Source organism: Pelodiscus sinensis, chromosome 24, assembly GCF_049634645.1.
Source record: "Pelodiscus sinensis isolate JC-2024 chromosome 24, ASM4963464v1, whole genome shotgun sequence".
NCBI lineage: Eukaryota > Metazoa > Chordata > Testudines > Trionychidae > Pelodiscus > Pelodiscus sinensis.
The window spans coordinates 13,102,906-13,118,571 of record NC_134734.1 but is presented as its reverse complement, the minus strand read 5'-3'; the positions used below and the strand labels follow the sequence as shown (position 1 = coordinate 13,118,571).

Here is a 15,666-nt window from a genome sequence, read left to right as displayed (position 1 = left end):
GCGCTGCCATTTTTAAATCCCCGTTAGTGCGGACTCCGTGCCCGCGGCTACACGCGGCACGGAATAGGTAGTTCGGATTAGGCTCTCTAATCCGAACTACCGGTACACCTCGTTCCACGAGGAGTAACGGTAGTTCGGATTAGAGAGCCTAATCCTAACTACCTACTCCGTGCTGCGTGTAGTGTGGACTCCGTGCCCGCGGTTAACGGGGATTTTAAAATGGCGGCGCCCGGCAAGATGCAAATGAAGCCCAGGATATTTAAATCCCAGGCTTCATTTGCAACTTCGGATGCCTACATTAACCACCCTAGTTCGAACTAGGGTGGTAGTGTAGACATACCCTTGGTGTCCCAGCCCCTTGAGAAGCCTGAAGTGTGAAAAGCAGTTACCGTTTATTTACCCACATTTTCTACCTCCGCTTTCCTAATCCAGAAACTGCCAAAGGGTTTTACTCAGTTTTCTCTCAAAGAATCACCTTGGAGGTGACCAGTGTTCCCTCTAATGTTTCCCACATGTGCAGAATGAATTTTGTTATGTGCACCAATATGGATATGATTTGTGGCACCTTACCGCCATATTGATGCATATAACACAATTTCTGGGGTGGGGGTGGGGTTGAAGGATTCAGTGTGTGGGGGCGGGACTCAAAGCTGAGGCAGAGGATTGGGGTGGAGGAGGTGAAGGTTGCAGCTGGGGGTGCATGTTCTGGGGAGAGGCTGATGATGAAGGATTTGGAGTGCAAGCTACATGGGGACTACAGTGGGAAGAGAGGGACTCCCTCCAACTCTCTTTCCCTGCAGCAGCACGTGGGCTGGAAAGGGGATGCAATTCTCCCTGGTACGGCAGCTCCAGGACTGGAGCCAGTGGATAAGCACCTCTCCCACAGACGCAGCAAGTCCATCCCGGGACTGGACAGGAGCCAGATTGGAGCCTGTACACAATTACACGCAGGGCGGCAGTCAGCTCCCTGTAAGCCGGTGTGTGGAAGGAGCAGACTTTTAAGATGGCTCCCCATGCATACTTGCTGTCCCATGCTGCTGCCTCTATATCAGCGGCAGCAGCACGAGGCAGCAGTTGGCTCCCCAGGGTGCAGGGAGTCAGCTTTTAAGCCTGCTACCTATGTGTGCAAGGAGCCTGAATGTATCTGTGAACATAGTTCAACTTTCACATCTCTGTTGCAAGGCCTACATTTTAGGTGTCTAGGAAATCACTGGGACTATCCATTGGATTTACAAAGCCTGAGTTAGGAGCCAGGACTCCCTATATTAGGGATGTGAAATCCCATTTAATTGGTTAACCAATTGAACATATTGTGTAAATATGTAGACTTCTAAGCCTGTTGAAACCATTTCATTATAGATTAACTAATTATATAATCATTAGGCCAGAGAGAAACTGAGTGAGAATGTTTCCATAGCCTAGTGCCTTTTGGATCTGGAAAGTGAGAAACCCAGGATCCTGTTTCCGAATGCCAGTGGCCCTTCAATCATCCATCCTACAGTAGACTTCCGATAATCTGGCACCTTTGGGACCTAGATGGTGCCGGATTATCGGATATGCCGGAGCATCAGGAGGTACTGCACACTCCCAAACCAATCTCCCTGCCCACTCACCCTCCCCTGCAATCAGCTGGCTGGGACACTGTGAGTAACCCAATCCACCTCCTCCTCCCCTTTCCCTTAGCCAAACACTTCTGCTCCCTGCTGTAACCCGATCCCACTCCCCCCCCAACCTTATGCTAGGTCCCGGTACAGCCCACACTGTGCGTGTGCTGGCTTTTCAATCAGCTGGCCGGGACACCCTGAGTAATCCAATCCCTCTCCCTTCCCCTGAGCCAAACACTTCTGCTCCCTGCTGTAACCCACATGAGAGTGGATGACCTGAGCGGTTCCAGGTTCAGTCCCAGTTCCGTCAGGAGCACTTGCCATTTTGATGCCAGACTATCGGGAGTACCGGACAATTGAGTGCCGGATTATTGGAGTGTTACTGTATTTGGAACAGCTTCAACAGTAGAGACCGAGGGTGCCTCTCATCAGACTGAGAATTATACCTGTAACTCTCACATCCCAGGTGAGCATTCTAACCACAGTGCTAAAACTTGTAAGATCTCCATTGCTTCCTCCTCCTCCTCCTGGATTTTGATGTGGTAGCTGTGCTCTGAGCATGGCAACTGGATCAAGCAAGACATTAACCCGCCCCGCTCATCCCCCCGTCTGATCTGAAATTTGATTTGTCCTTTTTATATGTGTTCACTTTGGTATATATGGTCATGCCAATTTTCTTCCACAATTTGATCTCAGGAAGTGGGTCTGGCCCAGGAAAGCTCATCACTTAATAAACCATCTTGTTAGTCTTTAAAGTGCTACATAGTCCTGTCTTATGTTTTATCTTTCCTTGGTTTTTGGTTCACAATGGAGCTCAAGCATCCAGATGCCTAGAATGAGGCAGCAGTGTGCATGCCCAGAGGCAAACACATCAGCACATAGGAAAGCTTTACAGTGAAAACATAGATGTCAAGGGAGTTTAGCTGTCTACAGCAGTGTTTCCCAATTGGTGCTCCGGGGAACCCTGGGGTTCCGTGAAGCAAAACGAGGGGTTCCGCGAGGAGCCGGCACTCCCCCGCCCCCTCTGAAAGAGAGAGAGAGAGGGCTAGCCAGCAGAGGCATGGGCGGCGAGTTGTATGGGCTCGTGGTGCCTATGCTCCACCATTATTTGGAGCTGTAGCGGGCCCTGGTCCCCCCACGCATCCTCCCACCCTGGCCCCGGCCCATCCCTGCCGTGCGTAACCTTCACTGAGCTTCCCCCTTGCCGGCTGCTGCTGCCCTACACGGTGTGCTTAAACCAGTGGGCGGGGAGATGCCCGGGCATCATGTAACGTCACGGCCCGGGATTTTAAAACTGCTGGGCGCCGCGTTGCGCCGTGCGGCTGAGTTGCGGGTTTGGAGTCCAGGGACAGAGTGCAGACTCCAGCCCTGCAAAGTAGAAGGCAGAAGGTAGGGGAAGGGGAAGGGCTGGGAGAGGAAGGGGCTTGTGCAGAGGGGGAGGGGAGAGGAGGAAGAGAAGGAAAGGCACCAAAGGGACAGGGTAGAGGAGAGACTAATGCCAGGGGGCCAAGTACAGACAATGAGGAAAAGGGCAGCAGGGGCAGTGTCAGTAGGAGAGGGAGGGGGACGGGGTGATGCTGGGTGGGGAGAGGGTAAGGGCATTGCGGGCTGGAGGGGGAGGTGCTGGGAGAAGGCTTGAAAGAAGGGGTGGGCATGAGGAAGGCCGGGATGGAGCAAGTCATGTGTGAGGGCACAGGGGCATGAGGGGAAGAGGGGCAGAGGATGGTGAGGGGGTGGGCATCCACGAGGAGTAACGGTAGTTCGAATTAGAGAGCCTAATTCGAACTACCTACTCCTTGCCGCGTGTAGCCGCGGGCACGGAGTCCGCACTAATGGGGATTTAAAAATGGCGGCGCCCAGCAAGATGCAAATGAAGCCCGGGATATTTAAATCCCGGGCTTCATTTGCAACTTCGAATGCCTACATTAGCCACCCTAGTTCGAACTAGGGTGCCAGTGTAGACATACCCTCACTTGTGTCACCCCAACTGACTTTTCTGTGGGTCAGTGACCCTTGACTCAAAACAGGTTCCTCACCCCTCTCATAAATAAAGACAATGCTAAAACCTTTTGAGTTTGACATAATATCTTATTTAAAAATGAAGCCTGGCCAACAAGCCCCCAATTGGGGCCAAACCCCCATCTCACTGCAGCATCATAACACTCCTGCACCACCTGACCCCAAATCTGAGCCTATTATACACTGGAACCTCCTGTCCTGAGCCTCTTTCATCCCCAAACTCCTGTATCCCCACATCCTCAGTCTTCTTCCACAACACTCCTGAACCATCCACACAACACAAATCTGTGTCCTGAGCCCATCATACCCACAACCTTCTTGCCCTGGGTTCCTCACATATCCAGCCCAAACTCCTGCACCCTCACATCCACAAGCCTATGGCTTGCTCAGCACCCCAACCTTCCACCTGAGCCCAACACTCCCCAGCCTGGAGCCCCCTCCCCGAGCCAACATCCCCTTCTCCTGCATCCAAATTCCCTCCCAGAGCTTGTACTTCTCCTCACCCCTTCCCACACTCAAATCCCTCATTCCCACCCCACACCTCCTGTCTCAGCCTAGTGAGAGTGTATAAGGGCTGGGGATAGCAAGTGATGGAGAGGAAGGGAACAGAGCAGATGAGGCCTCAAGGAAGGGGGGTGGGGGGTCTTGGGGAAGGAATGTGATTTTCATGAATTGGTGGGTCCCTCCCCCCCCCTTTTTTTGCTTCACAAACCTAGGGGTTCTTTGAAATTCTGAAAAGCTGAAAAGGGTTCCTCGGCCAATTTTAATTGGGAAACACTGGTCTACAGAGTTAGCAGCTGATCACAGTGGTGCCTAAAATTGAGGCAAAGGCGCCTAAATTTGGGATTTAGGCACCTAAATTGCCTATGTGACTTTGGACCTAAGAGATGAGAAGACAGCTGGATTTACTTAGGAACAATTCCTTCTTTCAAAGCCTGACTGGAGTGGGGCCATGAGTGCAAGCTGTAGGGCCACCTGTGGGCTGACCTTTACCTATTGTCCCAACACAGGCTATAAAAGAGCCTAAGAGGGGGGAGGGATAGCTCAGTGGTTTGAGCATTAGCCTACTAAACCCAGAGTTGTGAGCTCAATCCTTGTGGCAGCCAGTTAGGGATTTGGGGCAAAAATTTGTCAGGGATGGTACTTTGTCCTGCTGTAAAGACAGGGGACTGGACTGTCCCTTCCAGTCCAAGGAGCTAGGCAATCTTCATTAATTTAATTTAGCCCTCACAAAGTTCCAGTCCTCAGCCTTATCCATAAAAGAGCTGGAGTAGGTGTTTTAGTGAAGCTATTTTATATCCACAGAAAGAAGGAAGTTAAGGGGAGTATATTCATGTTCATTTCTTTCTGGGGTATTTATGATTATGCTTTTGAAATACTGTTTGTATTGTGTAGTGTGGGGTGGGCAAACTATGGCCCACGGGCAGCATCTATCCCTTTCTGTCTGTTTCTCAAGCTCCCACCAGGGAAGATGGTTGGGGGTTATTGAGGACAGTGAGAATGGTTCCACTCCCTGGCTGGAACAATTGGCGGAAGATCAGAGCTAATAGCATCGTGAAGAGACTCATTTTTCCAGGGCTCTTCAAGTGGTTTGGGTCCAGTGACTAACCCATAGAGCCCTACACATCCATGTATAGCTGTGGATGTCAAGGCAGATCTCTGCAGCTCATTTTTTTGCAGCTACAGACTAGGGATGTTAGGAAGCATGTAATTCACTAATCGTCTAGCCGACAAAAATGTTGCCAGTTACACAATTAACCTATAAGCAGCTCTGTATTTAAATAGTGATAGAAATGTAGTCGTGTTAGTCTGGTGTAGCTGAAGCAAAATACAGGGCTATGTAGCACTTTAAAGACTAACAAGATGGTTTATTAGATGATAAATCTAATAAATCTAATAAACCCTCTTGTTAGTCTTTAAAGTGCTACATAGCCCTGTATTTTGCTTCTGTATTTAAAGGCACGTGAGTCCTGGCTCATGCCGCGTCCCAGCTGCGGCTGTGCATCGAAATCCTTAGTTTTGCTGTCTGTCAAAAGGCCGGATCCCTGCCAAGGTAAGAGTGAGGATGTGAACACAGCGCTGCAGTGGGGGTCGTTCCTGGGAGCCGGGATTGAGCCAGCGTGCCTGCCCCCCGGCTCTCAAGCGCCGGGGGTGGGGGGTTGTGTGTGTGTGTGTGTGTGGCTGGCTGGACGGAGGGGGGGTTGCGTGTGCGTGTGTGTGGCTGGCTGGACGGAGGGGGGGTTGCGTGTGTGTGTGTGTGTGTGGCTGGACGGAGGGGGGGTTGCGTGTGTGTGTGTGTGTGTGGCTGGACGGAGGGGGGGTTGCGTGTGTGTGTGTGTGTGGCTGGACGGAGGGGGGGTTGCGTGTGTGTGTGTGTGGCTGGACGGAGGGGGGGTTGCGTGTGTGTGTGTGTGTGTGTGGCTGGACGGAGGGGGGGTTGCATGTGTGTGTGTGGCTGGCTGGACGGAGGGGGTTGTGTGTGTGTGTGTGTGTGTGTGGGGCTGGCTGGACGGAGGGGCGTGTGTGTGTGTGGGGCTGGCTGGACGGAGGGGCTTGTGTGTGTGTGTGTGGCTGGCTGGACGGAGGGGGTTGTGTGTGTGTGTGTGGCTGGCTGGACGGAGGGGGTTGTGTGTGTGTGTGTGTGGCTGGCTGGACGGAGGGGGGTGTGTGTGTGTGTGTGGCTGGCTGGACGGAGGGGGGTGTGTGTGTGTGTGTGGCTGGCTGGACGGAGGGGGGTGTGTGTGTGTGTGTGGCTGGCTGGCTGGACGGAGGGGGGGTTGCGTGTGTGTGTGTGTGGCTGGACGGAGGGGGGGTTGCGTGTGTGTGTGGCTGGCTGGACGGAGGGGGGGTTTTGTGTGTGTGTGTGTGTGCGTGTGGCTGGCTGGACGGAGGGGGGGTTTTGTGTGTGTGTGTGTGCGTGTGGCTGGCTGGACGGAGGGGGGGTTTTGTGTGTGTGTGTGTGTGTGTGGCTGGCTGGACGGAGGGGGGGTTTTGTGTGTGTGTGTGTGTGTGTGGCTGGCTGGACGGAGGGGGGGTTTTGTGTGTGTGTGTGTGTGTGTGTGGCTGGACAGGGGGGTGGTGTGTGTGTGTGTGTGTGGCTGGACGGGGGGGGGGGGGGGTTGCGTGTAGCCGGGAGCGTTCCCACCTGTCGGTTCGTTTCCCCGGCTCCCCCTGTGGTGAAGCCAACTAGCCACGCTCAAGGGCCAAGCAGCCCCGTGGCGAGCGCGGGACACGCGGCGCGACCCCCCTGCGGGCTGCCCCGGCCTCACCTTGGCCATGCCGAACAGGCTCTCGTCCACCTCCGAGTTCACGGCCTTGGTCCTGTAGCGCGGGCGGGCCCGCGAGCGGTGGGAGGCGGCGGAGGAGGCGCTGAGGGAGCCCGAGGCGCTGGCCGGCTGGGGAGCAGAGAACCCCGCCCCCGGTTAGTGACCAGCGAGGGGCACCCCCCGGCCCGGGGGCGGACACGGGCGGGGGAGGGGCAGGCTGGGATCTCACCATCTTCGCCCCGCGGCCGGCTCCCGCGCAGCCTCTTCCCCCGGCTGTTGGCCGGTCGCCATGGCAGCCGCTGCTCGGCAACTGGAGTCACGCGGGCGGAATGGAGCAGGGGCCCCTCCCGGCTGGGCGCTTCCGCCTCCAGCCGGCTGGCAAGGGGGCGGGGGCGCCCTTCAGAGAGAGAGACCATAGAGGCGTCGGAGGAGCTGGGGCTAGAGCGGCCCACGGGCGGGGCCTCGATGGCGGGCGGCCTGGACCCCGCCCCCTCCTCCTCAGGGCGGAGCCCGGCCCGTGGTGCCCCGCTTGAGACAGAGGCAGGGGGGCGGGTTCCAGGGCAGCCCCGCCCACTCACTGGCTGCTTGAACCCAAGGGGGGCGGTCCCCTCCCCGTCGCGCGCGCTGCGCTCCCGGCCCAGCCCGCCCTCGTGCGCGGCCGCTTTGCCTGCGTGGGGGGGGGAGCCCGGCAGGCCGGTCTGCACGGCGGGGGGGGGAGGGGTCAGTAGCCACCGGTCCACCTGCCAGTCTCGGTGCCGCCTGTCGGTTAACCGGTGGCCCGGGCCTCGCCCCGTTTAACCGCTAGCGGCGGGGGGGGGGGTCCTAGTCTGCACTCGGGGTGCGAAAGTGGTTAGGTTCCCCGTGGGGGTTCAGCTCGCAGGCACTGACTTGCACAAGTGCAGGAGGTGCCTGGCCCCTGGGTCTACAAGACTCTACCTTCAGGCCCCCCCAGCCTTGCTCTTACCTCCCCCAGCCCAGTGCCTTCCAAATGCTGCAAAATACCTGATCATGGCAGGTGGGAGGCCAGAGGGGGAGGTGCTGAGCCACAGACCCTTTCCCCTCCCCCCCCCCTTGTTTGGAAACCCTGGAGGGAGGGGAGAGTGGATTTAGGGGGGGGAGGCTCAGCAGCACTCACCTGTTTTTCCCCTGGGTTCTCCAGCCCTGGAGCACCCACATCATCAGTGCCTGTGGTTCAAATCACATCCCCCTCCCCCCATGCTTCCCCTTCCAGGGTCCTGCCAGGCTTGCAGAGATGTCAGCATTACCTGTGTGAAGTTACAGACAGGTTAGCAACACCTTTACTCAGAGCCACCTGGCAGATACCTTCCCTCAGTTTCCACACTCCTGGCATATGTGGGCTGCGGGAGGCCCGCCTTGGCTTTTGAGGGGCAGAGAAGTGGCCAGAGATAAGAGGAAGGAGCTGTGATAGTGTGTTCCCAGCATGAGCAGAGCCTCCCTGCAACAGACTTCACTCTCCTGGCATGAATCAGCTGTATGAGGGCCTTGCCTCTGCCAACACTGGTTGATTGCAATAGCCCAGCCCCCAAACTGAACTGCTCAGGTCTGTGACAGGGTCTGGCAGCAGGAGCAGGGCTGCCAGAAACAGAGCAATCCCCATCCCCAGCATGTGGCAGGGCCCAGCCTCCACTCCCAGCTCAGTTGCTTAATTGGCGACTTGGTTCTAGGAAGTGCCTATGTGGGGAAGTATATTTGGCAATGGCTGGAAGTGGCGAGAAGCTGAAGTTAGACAAATTCAGACTGAAAATAAGGATACAAACTTTTAACTGTGGGACTCAGTAAGCTTTGGAACAACTTGCCAAGGGTGGTTGTAATGGGTTTTCCCTCACTGACGAACTTTTCACTCAAGACTGGATGTTTTTCTAAAAGCTCTGTTCTGGGAATTAAGCTGGGGAATTTCTATGGTCTGTGGCATTCACAGTGGTCCCTCCTGGCCTTAGTATCTATGAAAAGTGCACGGGCTGGGGCATTCAGTTCCTGGGGGATACCTCATACATGCTCATAGTGGAGGTTACCTAGATCCTGGAGGATAGGGGGAAATGCACTGGGTTGGGGCAGGACCATGGCATTTGGTTCTGTAGAACCTTGTGAGGTTCATGCCCTAGAAGCGGGTTGAAAACAACATGGAGATTTTGTTCAAAGGGGAGGAGAAGGATCTTCCTGCCTCACAGGGTCCTGCCTCACCCACACAAAGAACTGCCTTGTTTCTCTTTAAGCCTTTGGATCTTGCATGGCCTCTGCTGGTCTCTGCCCTCTTGGGTGCCTCACAGGCATGAGGGGCAGGTTCATAGGGATGAGTAACTTGGGGCCCATGCAGAGCCCCTGGCTTCTGTGCTCTGGCTTTGTGCTCCAGAGTCCCTGTGCTAGCAGCCAGCTCACATGGGGGGAATGGGGTGCAGTGTTCAAAGGCTTGGGATAAGCAGTCTGGTTTCCCCTCAAGAGGCTGACTCCATCCCATCTCCTTTACCTTCTTGCAAAGTACCCAACCTGAGACCCCCTCCCATGCCAGCAAACCTGGGAATCTATGGGGGAGCCAGGGAAACCCCAGAGTGAAGGGTGTAGTCTTGTGCTCCCTAGTCTGAGAGACCATGGAGGGACACCCTGCCCTCAGCCAGCTGCCATTCCATGGGCTTACCAGCCATTGCTTTGCTGGGCTGGCTTCCCCCTGTGAACACACCGGTGGCCTAGTGAGTCTAGTCAGGTCAGTGACTGGGGCCAGTGCAAGAGGCTGCTAATTAAAGAAGCTGAAGAAATCTCAGCCCTAGCCAGGAAACCTCCCAATCCTTGTCCCGGTTCAGCAGAATCTGTGAGATCCCATGCCCCAACTTCTCTAACTTCTTCTGCCAGGAAAGATAATGGAGCAAGTAATTAAAGAACTCATCTGCAAACACCTGGAAGATAAGGTGAGAGGTAACAGTCAGCATGGATTTGTAAAGCACAAATCATGTCAAACCAATCTGATAGCTTTCTTTGATAGGATAACGAGTCTTGTGGGTAAGGGAGAAGTAGTGGACATGCTATACCTAGACATTAGTAAGGCATTTGATACGGTCTCGCATGACCTTCTTATCAATAAACTAGGCAAATACAACTTGGATGGGGCTATTATAAGGTGGGTGCATAACTGGCTGGATAACCATTCTCAGAGAGTAGTTATTAACGGTTCACAATCCTGCTGGAAAGGCATAACAAAAGGGTTCCGCAGGGGTCTGTTTTAGGACCGGTTCTGTTCAATATCTTCATCAACCATTTAGATACTGGCATAGAGAGTACGCTTATTAAGTTTGATATGAAGCTGGAAGGGGTTGCAACTGCTTTGGAGGATAGGGTCATAATTTAAAGTGAACTGGACAAACTGGAGAAATGGTCTGAGGTAACTAGGATGAAGTTTAATAAGGACAAATGCAAAGTACTCCACTTAGGAAGAAACAATCAGTCTCTCATATACAGAATGGGAAGCGACTGTCTAGGAAGGAATACTGCAGAAAGGGATCAGGGGTCATAGTGGACCACAAGCTAAATGAGAGTCAACAGTGTGATGCTGTTGCAAAAAAAGCAAACATGATTCTAGGATGCATTAACAGGTGTGTTGTGAGCAAGACACGAGACGTCATTCTTCCGCTCTACTCTGCGCTGATTAGGCCTCAGTTGGAGTATTGTGTCCATTTCTGGGCACTACATTTCAAGAAAGATTTGGAGAAATTGGAAAAGGGCAACAAGAATGATAAAAGGTCTAGAGAACATGCCCTATGAAGGAAGACTGAAAGAAATGGGCTTGTTTAGTTCGGAAAGGAGAAGACTGAGGGGGGACATGATAGCAGTTTTCAGGTGTCTAAAAGGGTGTTACAGAGAGGAGGGAGCAAAAATTGTTCTCCTTAGCCTCTGAGGATAGGACTAGAAGCAATGGGCTTAAACTGCAGCAGGGGAGGTTTAGGTTGGACATTAGGAAAAACTTCCTGTCAGGGTGGTTAAACACTGGAATAAATTGCCTAGGGAGATTGTGGAATCTCCATCTCGAGATATTTAAGAGCAGGTTAGATAGATGTCTATCAGAAATGGTCTAGATGGTATGGGGTCCTGCTGCGAGGGCAGGGGACTGGATTCAATGACCTCTCGAGGTCCTTCCAGTTCTAAGTGTTCTATAATTCTATGATTCTTAAAAGCCTGAATGGCTAAAAGCAGAATCCCCCAGGCACGTTGGCAGCGGCCCAGCCGGAAGCTCCAGATGGGCAGAGAGATCACCCCCTTGTGGCCAATACAGTCAGTGGGATTGTGTTGAGAGGGGGTCTGGCTAGGCTGCAGTAAAACCAAGCTGCAGCACACAGCCCCGTGCTGATGCCTGGCCTTTAAGACCACCCTGGGTTGGGCTCACAACAGAGGCCAAACATCTTCACTGCAATTTTATAGCCCTGCAGGGCTGAGTCAGTTGACCCAGGCCGGCTGCAGCTTTGTGGTGAGTCTCTTATTGCAGTGTAGAGGGAGCCAAGGGGACCGCAGGGTAATGGCAAACCTAGCACAACTAAGAATGGCCTCATTCCACTGCCCCTTGCTGGGATGCAGAGCTGGTTCTTATCCACTCAGGGACTGAGGCCCCTCTTCCCTCCTGGGGCCTGAGGCCCTGCCCAGCTCTTTCTCCTCCAGAGAATGCTAGATGTATGTGCACACTTACATGCTGGAGCAGTGTCTTTGTATATCCTCCTTCTGCATTCCCCTCCCCCCGCATGCTGCACACTGGGAATGTCTCATGCACTTCCGTACGCCTGAGTGCTTCTGATCTGAGGGCCCGCCCTGGACACAGCCCCTTGACAATGATTTTCCACTACGTGAATGAAAGGAAATGACTCACTGGGATATTGTGTCACCTCCTTGCCGCTGCTCCGGGCCTTACGCCCAGCACAAACGTTGGTTCACAGATGGGCAGTGGCTTTCTAGAAAGGGTTAGAAGCCGGCCTCATTGCCGGGCCAGACTGCAGAAGTGAGCTGACGTGCACCAATAGTACGACAGAGCAAACAGACACACCCTGACACCCACCACATGTGTATACATGCCCCCCTGAGTGCAAACACCCTGCCCCGGCCTCAGGCTCCTCCCACATACCGTGTTATTCAGCCTGCCCCCACCTGTCCCTTCCAGACATATGCTCTTCCTGTCAGCTGGTCCTGGAGTTGGCAGAGGGGGTCTCCATTCAGCCTGTGAGGAGGGGTCAGCTCTGGTCCTGTCCTGCTGTTGTGACCCCACTGGTTTCTGTTCCTTTCCACAAAGGAAAGCTTAACCAATTATTTTACTGACCAGTCCTAACATACTGTAACAAAATTCTCTAACCAGTCATAATCCTACCACCTTAATTGATTTACACTCTGCAAAATTAATGATACAGCAGACTGAAACAATGAAACCCCACACAGATCACACAGCAAACAATAGGGAATTGGGGGGGGGGGGGGGGAGGAGGAGGGACGACCACCATGCTAGAACAATAAAGGAATGAGGATTTTACAACCCCAGCTATAGATAAGTGGTTTCTTGCCGGACAAAAAGCTTCTAAACTAAAGTTTCCTTCAACCATCTTGGGCTCTGATTCTTTGCCTGGTGATATTGGGAGCCATTATGACAGTCTCCTTCTTAATAGTCTGGTGACACTATTTTAATGTAGATTAGCTAGCCATGGATTCCCAGACTGGTGGGCGTGCCCCCCTTGGGGGGAGGGGGGTGAAGAAATTCCAGGAGGGCATGAGGCAACCCAGCCCCCATCAATCTCCCCCTCCCCCAAGTTTTGCTGCTATTTTTGTTTCTCATCCCCCATCCGTTCCTTTTTTCCCCCCTCAACAAGTTTTGCTGCTATATTTTTGCAGGGGGTGGGGGGTATCTCAAAAATCAAAAAGGGGGCATGATGCCAAAAAGTTTGGGAACCACTGAGCTAGAGGGTGAGGAGAGGACATGACTTCCTGTTGCTCAGCTAAGGACGGCTGCTCTTTCAGATCTGGCGGCAGACAAAGGACGTAGGCTTTTGGCCTTCCAATGTGGCTACAGAAAAAAGGCCCTATCCTTACACAGCACATGGCCCTTCACCCCAAGACAGCTGTGTCTACACCAGGGTCTGGCCCAGGTCCATTGGTGGAGTTCAAAGTGCTAGAGTTAAAATGGCACAAACTCTGCATCATCCCCATCTGCTGCAGCATAGCGCTGTGTGCTGAAGCTATCCCAGGTGGAGTCTGCCAAGCCAGATGCAGCAGCACAAGCCCCATGTTGGCACAGGAGTCCCTGAAGGCAAGACTCAAAGTGGAGGGGGGGGAGAGAGGAGCAGCTGCACCCAGAGCCTGACTCCTGCCACCCCAGCATCCCACTATGGGGCCTCACCCCCCATGCCCAGGGCTCCCACTGAGCCTGCCAGCCCACACCTTGTACAGGCATCCACACCCAGGCAAAGCAAGGCTAGCTAGCAGGGCAGTGCTTGGCACTGATGACAAAAGCCAGGCACCAGGCCAGCACACTACCGTCCCGCCTGGCTCAGCTGAGGCTGCTTGCCTGACCAGGATGGTTTTAATCCAGGTCCAGACCCCACTTGGGCCCAGCTGAGCAGGAGTTTAACAGAGCTGACTCAGGCCAGGGTTGGCTTTTCCCTCAGTGCCACACCCTGGGGCCAGGCTACACCAGCCAGGGGCAGCCTTGCCCCACACCCAGAGGGAGAGCCTTGTAGCCCGGCTCTCACTCAGACAGGCCTTGGCTGGTGGCCTTGGGTTCCTGGCCCAGACTGGTCAGTTGTTAGAGCAACGCGAGTGTAAATATTTGCTGGAGGCGGCGGCGGTTCCATGTGGTTGGTGAGTGCTGCCAATGCCTTCGATATCAGAATCTGCAAACAGCCAGCACAGGCTGTGCCAGCAGGAGGGGGCCACGCAGCAGACCCAGCCTGGCTGGGGGAAGGAGGAGGAAGGGGAGGGGCGTGCACACCACACACTGGCTGTGCTTTGCCTGGACCCAGGAGCTGGAACAGAGCTGTGTGTGTGAGAGTGGGAGGCACATAGCCAGCTTAACTTGGGGTCCAGGTCACCCTACTGCAGCTCCTCAGAGGGGTAGGGTGCCTGCACCTCCTGCTTAAGAGAACCCACTATGTGCCCCTTGTCTCAGGGGTGGAAAGCCTGTTCACAGGAGCCAGGCAGGTACGTTCCAGCAGGAGCTCCTAGATATATACTGGTGAGACCAAGGGGCTGTCTGGGCTGGCCCCACGCTGTGCTGGCTACATGGAATGGGCATGGCCAGGGGCTGCTTGGTGCTACTTCACAGCACATACTGAAACTGGATTAAGACAAATACTCAAGGGTAGGGGTGGGCCAGTGTAGCACATCACTTTCCCATAAGAACTGGGGTCACCACATGATAGTAGGCAGCAAATTGAACACAAAACAAAAGGAAGTTTTTCTTCACTCAGCCCACAACCAACCTGTGGAACTCCTTGCTAGAGGATGTTGTAAAGGCCAGGACTTTAAACAGAGTTAACAAAAAAAAGCTAGGTACATTCGTGGAGGATAGGTCCATCAATATTAGCCAAGATGGGTAGGAATGGTGTCCCTAGCACTTGTGTGTGTCAGAAGCTGGGAATGGGTCACTTGACTCCCTCTCCTAGTCACTCCCTCTAGGGCACCTGGCATTGGTCACTCTCAGAAGACAGGATGCTGGGTTAAATGGACCTTTGGTCTCACGCAGTATGGCCATTCTTACACTTCCTAGAATTCAGACCTCCCCCTGGGCAAGCAGAAGACTGGGAACCCCAGGCTGCCAGCTTGTGTCAGGTCCTGTGGGTACCCACTCCTCTTCAGCAGAAGGCCAAAGGCAGCAAGACAACTCCAACTTCAAACTGGCTCTGCTCCTGAGCCCTAGGAGAACCAGGCATCCTCCCCCTCGGATCTTAAAGCTTGCAATTACCACCCACTGCTCAATATACCAACCCCATGGGCTCCTGGCTAGCTCTCCAGGGTTGGGCTGGAACCCAGGCCCACCTGTTCTTTGGAAGGCATGAGGCAGGGGTGCTGGAAAAGTTTGTGTAGTGGGAGTTCTAAGAGCCAGGGAACCAAACTAAACCAGGTATACGGTTGAAAGCTTTTCAAGCCAGGGGTTGCCACAGCACCCCCCCCCCCCCTCCCATTCCAGCACCTCTGGTTGGAGCCATAGTAGGTAGGGCAGGGGCTGGCTCCAGGGAGTAGGGCAAAGGGACTGTGGGTCTTCATGGAGCTCCAGTTAGCCCCTGCCTCTGCTGGTGCTGCACAGCCCCCAGCTCCAGGCAATAGAGTGCTCTGATCCAGCAGGATCTTGGCAGGGAGCTTGCCCTGAGCCCTGGTCACAAAACCACCCTTGTTCCCACCCAAGCTGGGTGTGGGCGGGCGCTGTGCTAATGTCATTAACCTTCCACTCCTCAACAATGGTTGGGGCTGCCCTTCCGAGCCCAGAACTGGATGGGGCAACAGATCAAGACAGGACTTTGTGCCGCCCGCTCTGTGGAGCTCCTGCTGCCGTGGCTAGTAGGCCAAATTCCCCCCTCCCCCCCCCCCAAGTCCCAGCTGCTCCAATCAAGGGGCATAGCCCAGCACGCTGATTATTTTCAGGAATAACAGTATTGCACAAGAGGTTTTTTTTTTAAAAGGCTAACAAAACATGTAAATGGCATCAGGAACTTTGTGGGTTGTGCCCACGACAGCTCCTGATAACATGTAGCTGGTAAGTCTTTAAGGAGTTGCGAGACTGTTTGTCTAAGTTTTTAGTTTTA

The 15,666-nt window shown here is 54.1% G+C and overlaps 1 protein-coding gene and 1 long non-coding RNA gene across 2 annotated transcripts in view; one reads left to right on the top strand and one right to left on the bottom strand.

Annotated features, from left to right (window-relative positions):
* CFAP45 (cilia and flagella associated protein 45) overlaps positions 1-7,302 on the bottom strand; it is a 31,710-nt gene extending 24,408 nt beyond the window's left edge. The window contains exons 1-2 of the mRNA XM_075907756.1: positions 7,119-7,302; positions 6,893-7,018 (exon numbers count right to left, since the gene is read on the bottom strand). Of these exons, the coding sequence (XP_075763871.1) occupies positions 6,893-7,018; positions 7,119-7,121 (129 nt within the window). The 5' untranslated portion in view covers positions 7,122-7,302. The remainder of the gene's footprint in view (positions 1-6,892; positions 7,019-7,118) is intronic.
* Positions 1,863-15,666, top strand: part of LOC112544499 (uncharacterized) — a 40,678-nt gene continuing 26,874 nt past the window's right edge. The window contains exons 1-2 of the long non-coding RNA XR_012897473.1: positions 1,863-2,070; positions 5,583-5,676. This is a non-coding gene — a long non-coding RNA (uncharacterized LOC112544499). The remainder of the gene's footprint in view (positions 2,071-5,582; positions 5,677-15,666) is intronic.